This window comes from Anneissia japonica, unplaced genomic scaffold (assembly GCF_011630105.1).
Source record: "Anneissia japonica isolate Jap-2015-1 unplaced genomic scaffold, ASM1163010v1 scaffold9013_len99286_cov115, whole genome shotgun sequence".
In the NCBI taxonomy this organism is placed as follows: domain Eukaryota; kingdom Metazoa; phylum Echinodermata; class Crinoidea; order Comatulida; family Comatulidae; genus Anneissia; species Anneissia japonica.
The window spans coordinates 14631-28740 of NW_022688095.1; the positions used below are offsets into that span (position 1 = coordinate 14631).

Sequence of the window (14110 nt, forward strand, 5' to 3'; positions counted from 1 at the left end):
TCATCATCATCATCATCATCATTATCATTGTGATCATCATCATTATCATTTTGATCATCATCATTGATCACCATAATCATCAAGATCACACTGAACACTTTTCTCATCAACTATAATCATTGTCATTATTACATTGAATATGACGATCAATCAGCCATTGGCATCATTCTACCAATCACTGTAATCATAGCCGTGACATCATCACCATCAGCATATTGTATTTAACATCACTATCATCAGTGCCATCGCTGTCACTATCATCATCATAGTCACTACCAAAGTTATCATGTTACTGACTTAATGTCTTCACAGCAAACACTAATTTTTGTTTTACCTCCTTAGGAGCTGAACTCTCTTGTAACCCATGACAGCTTCAGGTTGTGGCTGACTGCTGAGAGCCACCCCAAGTTCCCAACCATCTTGTTGCAGTCCAGTCTGAAAGTGACCTATGAGGTAACAGAATACAGTAAACCAATTTGTATTATCTCCACCTAGTTTTTAGGGAATGACTTCCCATATATGGGGCTGGGGAGTAAAAAATCCTGGTTTTGACTGGATTTAAACACTGGGTTTTGATGACAAGCGCATTAAACATCAAGTCACAGTTCTATTTAAAATGTATTATTATTATGAATTTATTTCTTTGCAAGATAATCTGACACCCCTCGAAAAATAATGGAAGTGTCCTTACATAACGTATGCTCTTCACCACATAGTCTTTCATTGTACTCTTTGCGTTCGGAATAACTAAATATTTAGATATAAATAATTAGTTATTTATTGTGTTTTTTAAAATGTATATTTTGTTTTTCTAGGCACCACCAGGCATCAAAAAGAACCTCCAGCGTAGCTACGATTCCTGGTCAACAGACTTCGTCGGCAAGAATAACAATGTCATTCGTGCACAAGCTCTTTTTGCTCTGGCATGGTTCCACGCCGTCTGTCAAGAGAGAAGAAATTTCATTCCACAAGGATGGACAAAGTTCTATGAATTCTCCATGTCAGACCTCAGAGCTGGGGCTGACATCATAGACAGAATCTGCTCGAAGTCCTGTAAGTTGTTTCTCAGATACTTTGCTCATTGCAACTTATGGCATTGTAGAAACTTGTGACGCAGCATGTAAGGCGTCAGGCTTACAATCGGAAGTTCGGGGGTCCGAGACCGATGCTCATCACACTGCGTGTGTCCTTAGTCAAGACACTTTATCTGTATTTGCCTCTCTTTACCCAGGAGTATAAATGTGTACCTGGTAGGAGATAAATGATTCGAAATGAAATTAGTAGTGCTGATTACACTATGTTGTTTAATCTTGTTTTGTAGTTCTTGTGTTTTCATATTTAATTTATAATTTATTTGTAGTTAAGCATTTGTCATATTATGTTGAATATTTTTCTTCTCATAGTGAAAGACGTTTCTTGGGACTTTATACATGGCTTATTTGAGAATGCAATTTATGGTGGCCGAGTCGACAACACATTTGATTTGCGAGTGTTACAGTCGTACCTCACTCAGTATTTTAACAAGGATGTGTTGAGTGGGGGTAAGGCACGCAAGAAACTAACAGCGAATATATCCCTTCCTACCACTTGTTACTACAAGGTATGCTAAGTCAGTTTTGTTAATGCGTGTTTGAAACAATCAGTATGCCTAAACTATTGATAGAAGCACTAATAGCTAATGATACTATCTTAATCATTCGCACATTTTATGTGGAATCTTGTCATGTTGATCAGATGGAAAGCTTATTGGGTTTTTTTTTTACAAAGTAAAATTGTAACTTCCATCTTTAAAACAGGACTTCACAGATCTTGTTGCAAACTTCCCCGAGAATGACAAGCCATCATTCTTTGGTTTGCCTGCAAACATTGAACGCTCAACGCAGCGCTTTATAAGTGGACAGGTTATATCACAGCTGAAGGTCCTCCGACGGCTGGATGTAGAAGCTGGCAAATTTGATAAAGAGAAATGGTCGAGTGAACTTTCACCTGTGCTGTCTCTGTGGAAGAAATTAAACCAGGTAAGAGTTTTTGTTTGATCGTAAAGCTAGCATATTGAGGCTTTAGCATTATTATTATCATCATCATCATTATCAGCAGGTCAGTTCACCACCAAACAGATTTTAAGTATATTATTATATTTATTTATATTTTTAAAATGCATTTATTTTATTTTTTTATTTATTTATTTTTTAAAATTTATTTTTTATTTTTTTAATATTTTTATTTATTTTTTTATTTTTTTAAATTCTTTTTTCAACCTCTCTTGTATTTTTAATTCTTTTTTGTAGGGTTCACAGCTTATCCATGCTAAGGTTCAGCTGCCAACAGACAAGTCCGGAACTGAACCACCGATTAATTCCTTCATCCTACTGGAACACTATAATGCCATTCAACTTGTCCAGTACGTCCACTCTACTCTGGCTAGCCTTAGTAAAGTGATCCGAGGCTCGATTCTACTAACCAGTGAAGTTAGTGCTCTTGCTATGAGTCTTTTAAACCAAGAGGTATGTTTGTGAGACTGTGAGGGCAGTATGTCATTTGGCTAAGTTAGTAGTAGCCACAGTATGTGCGCTGGACCAGGGAGATTCCTAGATAACTGTGGTCCCTGGTAAATTCCATCACTGCTCACTTTGTGTTTCACTGGCGAGGGCTGAAAGGCACTTGTATTGTGCATCATCTATCATTGAAATTGTTGGTCTGATATGCAATGGCCCATGTGCATGTTAACGTAGTGCAAATTTCTAAAAAAAGTAGGCAAATGTCCCCCGGTGTACAACCCAATTCATCATTAGAAGGACCCCACTGAAAATTTACGTTGGTTATCTATCAATGGTGTGTTTCATATTAAAGAAAACTCTTCTTTGTCATGCACTATGTATAAAACATTATTAAATTTTTGTCATACACAAGAAACAATATTTTATCATACTTTTTTATATTTTTATTATAGGTACCTGTTACTTGGCAGAAGAAGTGGGATGGTCCAGAAGACCCAATCCACTACCTGAGGACCTTAGTGGCACGTACCATTGCTTTACAGGGGTGGGTGCAGAAGGTGCAATCCAATTCTCTTTTATCTGACACCGTGGATCTCTCAGAACTTTTCCACCCAGACACATTCCTGAATGCTCTTCGTCAGCAAACAGCAAGGTTTGATGCTTTCATTGATTCTTTTCACAATTTTAAAAGTATTATATTATATCAATATTAAAAAAAATTGATATATAAATGTCTGAATTTGGAGTGGAGTTGAATAGTATAGTGGTTAAGATGCTTGCTTTCCAATGCCAAGGTCCTGGGTTCAATTCCTGTCACCGTTCAATTCCATTCCCGAAGGGACTTGGTCTATTATGTAGTGCATCTTGTGTGTTAGTTTATCTCATGACAGGATTGCCACTTTAAAGTCTACTGTTTGGCATCATTGGCCTTAAGCTGAATAAAATAATAAAAACAAAAAATTAAAATAAATTGAAATTAGGTGAAATTCTAAACAAATTATTGCACCTACTGACAATAAGGGTGATGATGCTGATAATAATAATGATGACAGATGATAATGATGATGCTGTTAATGGTAATAATAATGAAATATACAAACTTGCAACTTTTTAATTTTATGTAATAATTTCTTTTCTCCACCAGAGAGAGCAAGTCGTCCATGGATGGGCTGAAATTTGTCTGCAAATGGGCAGGAGGAATCCCTGGTACCAAACAATCAGTAAAGGTAATTGTATTGCTGCCATTGATGTTACTGTAGATATTACTAATTTTATAGATATTGTTGCTGTTATTAATATCATTGTTATTGTCATAATTATTAATATAGCTTTATCTTTTACCATTGTTTATATAGTAGATGTTAACGGAAAGTATCTAAAAAGAGAATAAATGTTAAATCTATGTTTTAATATCTAATGTTATTGGTACAGGACAAATAAATTTAATATTGATTTACAAGAGCAAAAATTGAATCTCAAAAGTATATCATAATCTTTCAGATTGGAGGACTCCAGCTCGAGGGCTGTACCTTTGATGGAAACATGTTGACAGGCAACCAGCCTAACTCCCCCAGCGTGTCCTCTGTGCCTGCTTGTACGGTAGCCTGGGTAGCTAAGGACACGAGTGATCCGTACAGCCCCAGCGAGTGCATCTCCCTGCCTGTATACTTCTCAGCCGAGAGGGAGAAGATCGTCACTAAGCTGACGTTACCATGTGGCGGCAACCAAGAATTGTGGATACAAACAGGAGCCGCGTTATTCTTAAAAAGTGTGTAGAGTTGTTAGGTGGTAGAGGTAAAATAGACTGTAATGTTACAATGTTGTGTAAACGAATTATTCAGAAATTTGATTATAAATAATATAAAATGTTACAATGTTTCGGATATATCATTCCATCCATTTAAAACGTTTTCTAGTGACAGCACTTAATATTAATATATATTTGATGTAGACACATCCTTCTGTTATATGTACATGTATATATTCAAAACAAGCCTTGGTGTGATACTGTGTGCCTTGATGTGATGTAGTTAGTTTAATTGATGAACGACATATGCCAGTTTATATTTTTTGAATCTTACCTCGAAATTAGTAAAATCGTCTGACCCAAGATGGAATTTATATGAGAATGTGTTGCTAGCAAATGAGCTTAAGCTAGACTAGCCTTGGTGTCAGGCCCTAATTTTGGGTTACACTATTTATTGCACTTAGTGCGTGCCATACCTAATTTAGTTGACGTCCCATAATCAATTTCTTTTTCGGATTGTCTCTAAATCTCTAAATTAACTTTCTCATTTGTGGTAGCGTCCGCAATTAAAATGAGAAAAGAATAAGAATAACAGACTTGCTTTTACCATTGTTTATATAGTAGATGTTAACGGAAAGTATCTAAAAGAGAATAAATGTTAAATCTACGTTTTAATATCTAATGTTATTGGTACAGGACAAATAAATTTAATATTGATTACAAGAGCAAAACTTGAATCTCGAAACTATATCATAATCTTTCAGATTGGAGGACTCCAGCTCGAGGGCTGTACCTTTGATGGAAACATGTTGACAGGCAACCAGCCTAACTCCCCCAGCGTGTCCTCTGTGCCTGCTTGTACGGTAGCCTGGGTAGCTAAGGACACGAGTGATCCGTACAGCCCCAGCGAGTGCATCTCCCTGCCTGTATACTTCTCAGCCGAGAGGGAGAAGATCGTCACTAAGCTGACGTTACCATGTGGCGGCAACCAAGAATTGTGGATACAAACAGGAGCCGCGTTATTCTTAAAAAGTGTGTAGAGTTGTTAGGTGGTAGAGGTAAAATAGACTGTAATGTTACAATGTTGTGTAAACGAATTATTCAGAAATTTGATTATAAATAATATAAAATGTTACAATGTTTCGGATATATCATTCCATCCATTTAAAACGTTTTCTAGTGACAGCACTTAATATTAATATATATTTGATGTAGACACATCCTTCTGTTATATGTACATGTATATATTCAAAACAAGCCTTGGTGTGATACTGTGTGCCTTGATGTGATGTAGTTAGTTTAATTGATGAACGACATATGCCAGTTTATATTTTTTGAATCTTACCTCGAAATTAGTAAAATCGTCTGACCCAAGATGGAATTTATATGAGAATGTGTTGCTAGCAAATGAGCTTAAGCTAGACTAGCCTTGGTGTCAGGCCCTAATTTTGGGTTACACTATTTATTGCACTTAGTGCGTGCCATACCTAATTTAGTTGACGTCCCATAATCAATTTCTTTTTCGGATTGTCTCTAAATCTCTAAATTAACTTTCTCATTTGTGGTAGCGTCCGCAATTAAAATGAGAAAAGAATAAGAATAACAGACTTGTGTCTCACTCTTAATGATATAATTTATTTAATACTTGGAACATTCCTTAAATTATATATTCAAAATTAATGTGATTATTTTCCTAAATAAAACATAGAAATACACTTTTTATAAATAGATGAAATTTACTATAAATTAAATGTAAATTCCAGGATGAAATTTGCCATAACTATGGTAACAGTGTCATTCCTATGTATTAAATGTAATGTACTAAAAAAATATACTAATATAAATATAAATTTTATATATTCACAATGCTTTGGTGGTCACTACTTTAAGAATTACTACTGTACTTTTGTCTCACAAAATGATAATAGACCTTTCCAGAGTGTCAATCCAACTTAACAACTGACCAATTAGAACACCGCTTGGAATACGCGCATGTCTCACAAACCGATTGTTGTCCCACAAACGCACGTGTTTGTGTATGTTTTAATACTGCCGTTTTGTGGGGCTTCAGCAACAATTAGCGGAAACGTCCATAGGGCGCTTTCGATTTGCGCCATGATGCGACGCTATAACGGAATTACTCATGCGTGACTGTCCTATCGGGCGTCTCTACATACGTTTGGCCAAATTACGTTCTAAAATCTAAGCGACGAGGGAACTTATCGTTTTTGCATGCGCAGATGTCTTTTAGTGACGTCATTACATCATACCGTCGTCGTGCAATCGAAAGCTCCCTAGTGTAAACCTACGCATACACGTATGTTGTTGTGGGACATCACATGTGTTTTTGTGTGGGACAGAACGTGTGTTTGTGTGACAAGTGCTAACTCTTCTGGTTGGGCGATTTTTAATTTGATTGACTTGAAAGTTTTCCTTATTATTGAGTATCATTGTTAAGTTATACCATTGTTATTAGAATAAAATAAAATGTTAGCAGTGAATTCGAGTAATGCTCTGTCAATTATTAATGCCTTGGAAATATAACTTGTATTGAAAATACTATAATAATTTTCTGAAGATATGAATAAAGTAGTAGTACATATTGAACCCAAATTGCTTTTACCACATTCTTCTGAGTATTTTTCATCCTCTCCTAAAGATTCGTTTCCCAAAATCGCTACACTATCGCTAAAGCGTTTTCAAAGTTGCACTGCGTAGTTGTCACTGGCGCTATCCGACTCGATCGACCAATGAGCGTCACCGAAAAGAATTGGTGATAACGTGTAGCGATTCTATGGCAACCAAGTTTTACGAACAATACAGCAATAATAATAGCACAATATAATGATGTACTGTACCAATAATACTGATGGTCACGGTGGTAGTGATGAGGACATAATTTAGGAAATCCCTTTAATCGTTCTTCCTCGATTTGTTAATGGTCCGTTGTCACTCAACCTTTTCGGTTACAAACAACGGCTTTCTGATAGACCATGTGTTGAGAGATCGGAATGTGTGCAGAGATTGCGATAATGATGAAATAATTGACTGCTTAATAATTTTGGAAATTGACAAGGCACTAAAATGTTAGCGGCGATGACGACAGACACGAGATTGAAGATGATGATTGCGATAATTGTGATGATAATAATTGTGATTGTAATAGCGATATACTTTACTGTAATCTCCACATTCCAACCACCGTAACGTCATATAACGCCCGCGTATTTTGCGACCAACACATTACGCGCGCGGACCCAATGGATCACTCTTTTAAAAGAGAACTAGCAAAATGATTTTTTGTTCTAGAGAGGATTTTTGATATGCCATTAATAATAGAATCAACCTTAAAATCGTTTTTTGGCCTTTTTTTAATGAAGTTATAGGCAATTATATACAATTTTACTATGACGTCACTGGCGAAAGAGTAACAAAAGATCGTGTAAATAGCGCCGCGTAGGGTATCCGCTGCGTACGATCTTTGCGTGTACGCTGTAACCATGGCTGTAAATTGTGATTGTTACAGCATGCACGCAATGATCGTACGCGGCGGATACCCTACGCAATGGATACCCTACGCGGCACTATTTACACGGTCTTTCGTTACTTTTTCGCCAGTGACGTCATGGTAAAATCGTATATAATCGTCTATAACTTCATAAAAAATAGCCAAAGAACGATTTTAAGGTTGATTCTATTATTAATGACATATCAAATATCCAATCTAGAACAAAAAATCATTTTGCTAGTTCTCTTTTAATGAGGATTCAGACACTGCCACTGATAATCAGCAGAAGGCGTTGCGTCGTCTATTCCTCGCCGGAAGCACGTGGATTCGTCGTGCGACGGTCGTACAACGCAGTGAGTGCCCGGCTTTACCCACAAGATGAAGTTGCATAGGAAGGCATATCTTACATTTTTGGCTCCTACGGCACCGTCCTCGTATCGTAGTATTTAATATTCGATGTCTTTGTATAGAGTATTACTTCAGGTATCCTTTCCGAGTTGCCGACTACGCAGAGATGACGTGCACAGCGTGACCACTCACAATTTTTGATATACCCAATGTCTGGGACGAAATTTCCCAAGATTCAGCAAATATTGCTCAAAATTACTCAAGCTTCCTGAAAATGCATTAAAATTTGAAAAAAAAAAATGTGTTTTTCGCATGTATAGTTTCCCTTTTAGTTCAATTTATAAACCATTTTTTATTATAATTGTTTGTGTTAATTATTAAAATTAATATTCATGAGGTGATAATACAGATAGAAAAATACGCCCTCAGTCTGCCAGTGTTATCAGTAGATCAGTGTTCAAGTTTTATTATGTAATGCATTAATTAGGTAAGATCAATGGCAACGCAAATCAGAAATAAACAATTCTGAACCCATGTTTATAGCAATTAACATTCAATTAACAATGTTATGTGCACTTCGTTGAGTTTTGCTTACTTGAATGGACTGACATATACTTTGTTACTTTTTAATTCTTCCTCTATGACAAAAATATTTAATTTTCTTAGTAAAAATAAAATAACCAAGGATTTGAACGGAATACCCAAGAACCCAAGACCAAGTCAAAATACCCAAGATCTTGGGTAAATACCCAAGCAATGGTCACACTGGACGTGCAACCAATCACCAGTTCAGCGGCACTACATTCCTCCCCAATAGACTTTCCTCCTTAGGGGGCGTTTAACCGTATGATACTGTAGCAAATTTAATGATAGAATCTACCACACCCCTATTCCATAATGGAATAGGTTCACACCCCTTTTCGAGGAATGAAATAACCCTAAGCGGAGTACATACTACTTTTGAAGTTGGTGAGAGAAAGACGAATCGAGAGGAGTCACCGAGTTAAGAGAATTTATAAGGGCAGAAGCTACAGAAGAAGTAAAATACGAAATAATTTAGTGGGTCAGGTAATACACAATTGTTATATAAGTGTAATTAGTGATTAGGGTTCTCGCTAGCTAAGAGCAGTGGCGTAGAAAAGTATTTTTCATTGGAGGGGGGGGGGGGGGTGAGTGTACGCCTATGGCTAAGAGCAGTGAGATTTTCTGAAGTCTGACGAATGCAGTTGATCCTGCCTTGGTAGAACCTTGTGTGGTAGGCCTTCGAAACTACTAAGTCAATCCTGTGAATGTGATAAGTGGAGCCTGTGTGGTAGGCTGGATTAGTTTATTATTTTGTTATCCTGTGTGGTGGATAATTAGCCCTGCAGCGGCGCATTAAAACAGGCCGAAGTAACGACTCCTATTACAGTATACGTATCGGTGAATACACTCTGGTGGATACGGTGGCTACGTTTTGGTTGCTTTGGTGGATACCTGGGGCGGATGCAAAAAGGTGCGATGGCACCCCCTAAATTATATTGAGAAATATAATTGTTGTATTGTATTGTTAATTATCAATTTTATCATTATGAAAATATAGTACCGGTAAAATTTTTAATGTAAAGAGTGCAATTTCTGAGAACCATTGGTCCATATTCTTAAAATTTCTCACCTCAGCCCCACCATTTGAGCTGAGGACTTCCACGTACCGCTAAATCCTGCATCCGCCCCAGGTAGTCTTTGAACGTCTACACTCTTGAGGTTCTTCACCACTTTGTCGCCAAACCTCTGCGTATAATGTTTAAAGCTTCCTCATGTCCCCATACAGGCACAACGATTCTTTTGTCCCAGCCTGTAGTTCTAATGTAAAACAGCCAGCGGGCCCCTCAATAAAATTTAGGTTTTTAGAGGAGTAATTATAGTCCAATTTTACGTGCTACCAATCTTCTTCATTAGTTTAGAACTAGCTGTTGAGACCGCATATGCTCCTCTTGATATAGCGCAGGCGCGTTGGAAGCAATATTTATTGGTCCGGCCAGATCCGACGATACCCACTTTTAAGCTGTTTCAAAACGATTTCATGGAGTGTTCGTTAACAATACCGGGTACGGTAAATAAACAAAAATATTTTTTTAATGTACATTATGTTTAATTTGAGCACCTGAACTATGTACAAAAACATTTCATTACTTAAAACAAACAAAAAATGAGGCATACTGATCAATTGTTAGTAACGCGTCAGTGAATTAAGTATTTCAATTTATAAAGCACTTTTTAATCAAACCAATTTCTTCTAATTCTTGATTCATGGTAATTTGTTATCACGCATAATAATAATAATAATAATAATGTCATTTTGTTAGGCGCACGTATCCATCCCTAATAGGGGTGCTCGCGGCGCTAAATGCGTGACAAATTTATGATCGACGCGTGTGTTTCTGCAAAATGCGTGTTTCAACCAAAACCACTTTGAAACGCGGGACCGTCCCGCACGATGCGAAACGATTGGTAACGTATTTCTACCCACTTAAAATACAAGCTCTTCTCTTAGGTTTGACAAATAACGCAGAAAAATAAATTATTTCAAGATTTCTTTATTGCAATTGTGTAGTCCCTCCTGAGACTTCCATATCACTCATAAATGGAATTTAAACTGATCATTGTGAGTGTGACAGGTTATTATGGCCTGTAATTAAGTAATAACAATAATAACGAGATGCTTCTTTGCTAAATAGACACACGAGTAGGCCTACAAAATTTATGCAATACAATATTTTAAAAATGGCGATGTTTATATACACGAGTTTCCGGATATAATATTTGTCCCTGGTTCTTAATTTGTTTAAAGAGCCAAATTATCGAGTTGATCTGCCAGGCCAAATATAATCTCAGCCGAGTTGAAAGCAATCGTTTTACATCTGGGGGAACTCTTTTCGCTAAGATAGGTCTATTTGCAATTTGAAATTATAGGGAACTACTTTTAAATTGTACTTGGCCTACACCAGTGGTCATGACCCAACTGGGTAGCGGGAAGTTTCTGTGTGGACCTGTCATCAGTTTAACAGTCGTCAGTCAAAAGCAGTTTTCCGCCAGTTCACAGTACGCATGTAGGACTAGCGAAATGTAAATTTATGAGCACTGTCTATTGATACACCAACTTTTTATTCCCTGTAAAGTAAAAATGCCATTAACGAATCTCAATAACACAACGATTTACAGAGATGGAACTTGGCGGCACAAATGTCGGGGTGATGCTAATATGAAAAAAAAAAAAAAGCTATTGACGAAACACAATGCACAGAACAAAACAGAGATAGAACTTGGCGTCATATATAGAGTCCTATATGACTTGAATTATTTGCAGGACAATCGAAATGTATTTTTATGAGCACTATTCCTCATTTCACTAGCTGTTTATTATCAAGTGAAATAAGTAGGCTTACGAATGTACAATAAAACCTAATACGCCATAGCGCCTGATGTTATTAAAATTAGGCGTTATATAGATAGGCCTATTCATTATTATTATACCGTAGACGTATTGCAATAACCTAAATTTAGCTGTGTTTACCTCTATGTTAACAATGGGCTTCTCCTACCATGAGTCTCAAATCATGCATGAGGACCTTAAAATGTTAACATGGCTATGGTAAAGTTTTTACTTCCACTGGGCTTTTATGTTAAATTTAAAACAGATAAAATTATACCAATCTCTGGATTTTTCTAATAGTTTTGTTCACAGGGACGGTTTAGAATTTAAAAAAAATAATAATAATAACCTTAATTTAGGCTTATGAAAGTTTTTGAGGAAAAATTATTCCCCACAGAGGAGTAATTATAGTCCAATTTTACGTGCTACCAATCTTCTTCATTAGGTTAGAACTAGCTGTTGAGACCGCATATGCTCCTCTTGATATAGCGCAGGCGCGTTGGAAGCAATATTTATTGGTCCGGCCAGATCCGACGATACCCACTTTTAAGCTGTTTCAAAACGATTTCACGGAGTGTTCGTTAACAATACCGGGTACGGTAAATAAACAAAAATATTTTTTAATGTACATTATGTTTAATTTGAGCACCTGAACTATGTACAAAAACATTTCATTACTTAAAACAAACAAAAAATGAGGCATACTGATCAATTGTTAGTAACGCGTCAGTGAACTAAGTATTTCAATTTATAAAGCACTTTTTAATCAAACCAATTTCTTCTAATTCTTAATTCATGGTAATTTGTTATCACGCATAATAATAATATAATAATGTCATTTTGTTAGGCGCACGTATCCATCCCTAGTAGGGGTGCTCGCGGCGCATAGACCAACGCTAAATGCGTGACAAATTTATGATCGACGCGTGTGTTTCTGCAAAATGCGTGTTTCAACCAAAACCACTTTGAAATGCGGGACCGTCCCGCACGATGCGAAACGATTGGTAACGTATTTCTACACACTTAAAATACAAGCTCTTCTCTTACGTTTGACAAATAACGCAGAAAAATAAATTATTTCAAGATTTCTTTATTGCAATTGTGTAGTCCCTCCTGAGACTTCCATATCACTGATAAATGGAATTTAAACTAATCATTGTGAGTGTGACAGGTTATTATGGCCTGTAATTAAGTAATACAATAATAACGAGATGCTTCTTTGTTAAATGGACACACGAGTAGGCCTACAAAATTTATGCAATACAATATTTTAAAAATGGCAATGTTTATATACACGAGTTTCCGGATATAATATTTGTCCCTGGTTCTTAATTTGTTTAAAGGGCCAAATTATCGAGTTGATCTGACGGGCCAAATATAATCTCAGCCGAGTTGAAAGCAATCATTTTACATCTGGGGGAACTCTTTTCGCTAAGATAGGTCTATTTGCAATTTGAAATTATAGGGAACTACTTTTAAATTGTACATGGCCTACACCAGTGGTCATGACCCAACTGGGTAGCGGGAAGTTTCTGTGTGGACCTGTCATCAGTTTAACAGTCGTCAGTCAAAAGCAGTTTTTCGCAAGTTCACAGTACGCATGTAGGACTAGCGAAATGTAATTTTATGAGCACTGTCTATTGATACACCAACTTTTTATTCCCTGTAAAGTAAAAATGCCATTAACGAATCTCAATGAACACAACGATTTACAGAGATGGAACTTGGCGGCACAAATGTCGGGGTGATGCTAATATGAAAAAAAAAAAAAGCTATTGACGAAAGACAATGCTCAGAACAAAACAGAGATAGAACTTGGCGTCATATATAGAGTCCTATATGACTTGAATTATTTGCAGGACAATCGAAATGTATTTTTATGAGCACTATTCCTCATTTCACTAGCTGTTTATTATCAAGTGAAATAAGTAGGCTTACGAATGTACAATAAACCTAATACGCCATAGCGCCTGATGTTATTAACATTAGGCGTTATATAGATAGGCCTATTGATTATTATTATACCGTAGACGTATTGCAATAACCTAAATTTAGCTGTGTTTACCTCTATGTTAACAATGGGCTTCTCCTACCATGAGTCTCAAATCATGCATGAGGACCTTAAAATGTTAACATGTCTATGGTAAAGTTTTTACTTCCACTGGGCTTTTATGTTAAATTTAAAACAGATAAAATTATACCAATCTCTGGATTTTTCTAATAGTTTTGTTCACAGGGACGGTTTAGAATTAAAAAAAAATAATAATAATAACCTTAATTTAGGCCTATGAAAGTTTTTGAGGAAAAATTATTCCCCACAGAGGAGTAATTATAGTCCAATTTTACGTGCTACCAATCTTCTTCATTAGGTTAGAACTAGCTGTTGAGACCGCATATGCTCCTCTTGATATAGCGCAGGCGCGTTGGAAGCAATATTTATTGGTCCGGCCAGATCCGACGATACCCACTTTTAAGCTGTTTCAAAACGATTTCACGGAGTGTTCGTTAACAATACCGGGTACGGTAAATAATTGTACTTGGCCTACACCAGTGGTCATGACCCAACTGGGTAGCGTGGAGTTTCTGTGTGGACCTGT

At 36.6% G+C, this 14110-nt stretch overlaps 1 protein-coding gene across 1 annotated transcript in view; it reads left to right on the top strand.

Annotated features, from left to right (window-relative positions):
• The window catches only part of LOC117121264 (cytoplasmic dynein 2 heavy chain 1-like), a gene marked incomplete at its 5' end in the record, with an annotated part of 19162 nt that extends 14350 nt beyond the window's left edge, over positions 1 to 4812 (top strand). Inside the window, 6 exons of the mRNA XM_033266402.1 lie at positions 1404 to 1600; positions 1797 to 2018; positions 2289 to 2504; positions 2951 to 3150; positions 3643 to 3724; positions 3999 to 4812. Coding sequence (XP_033122293.1) covers positions 1404 to 1600; positions 1797 to 2018; positions 2289 to 2504; positions 2951 to 3150; positions 3643 to 3724; positions 3999 to 4274 — 1193 coding nt within the window. The remainder of the gene's footprint in view (positions 1 to 1403; positions 1601 to 1796; positions 2019 to 2288; positions 2505 to 2950; positions 3151 to 3642; positions 3725 to 3998) is intronic.
• Positions 4813 to 14110: the final 9298 nt, after the last annotated feature.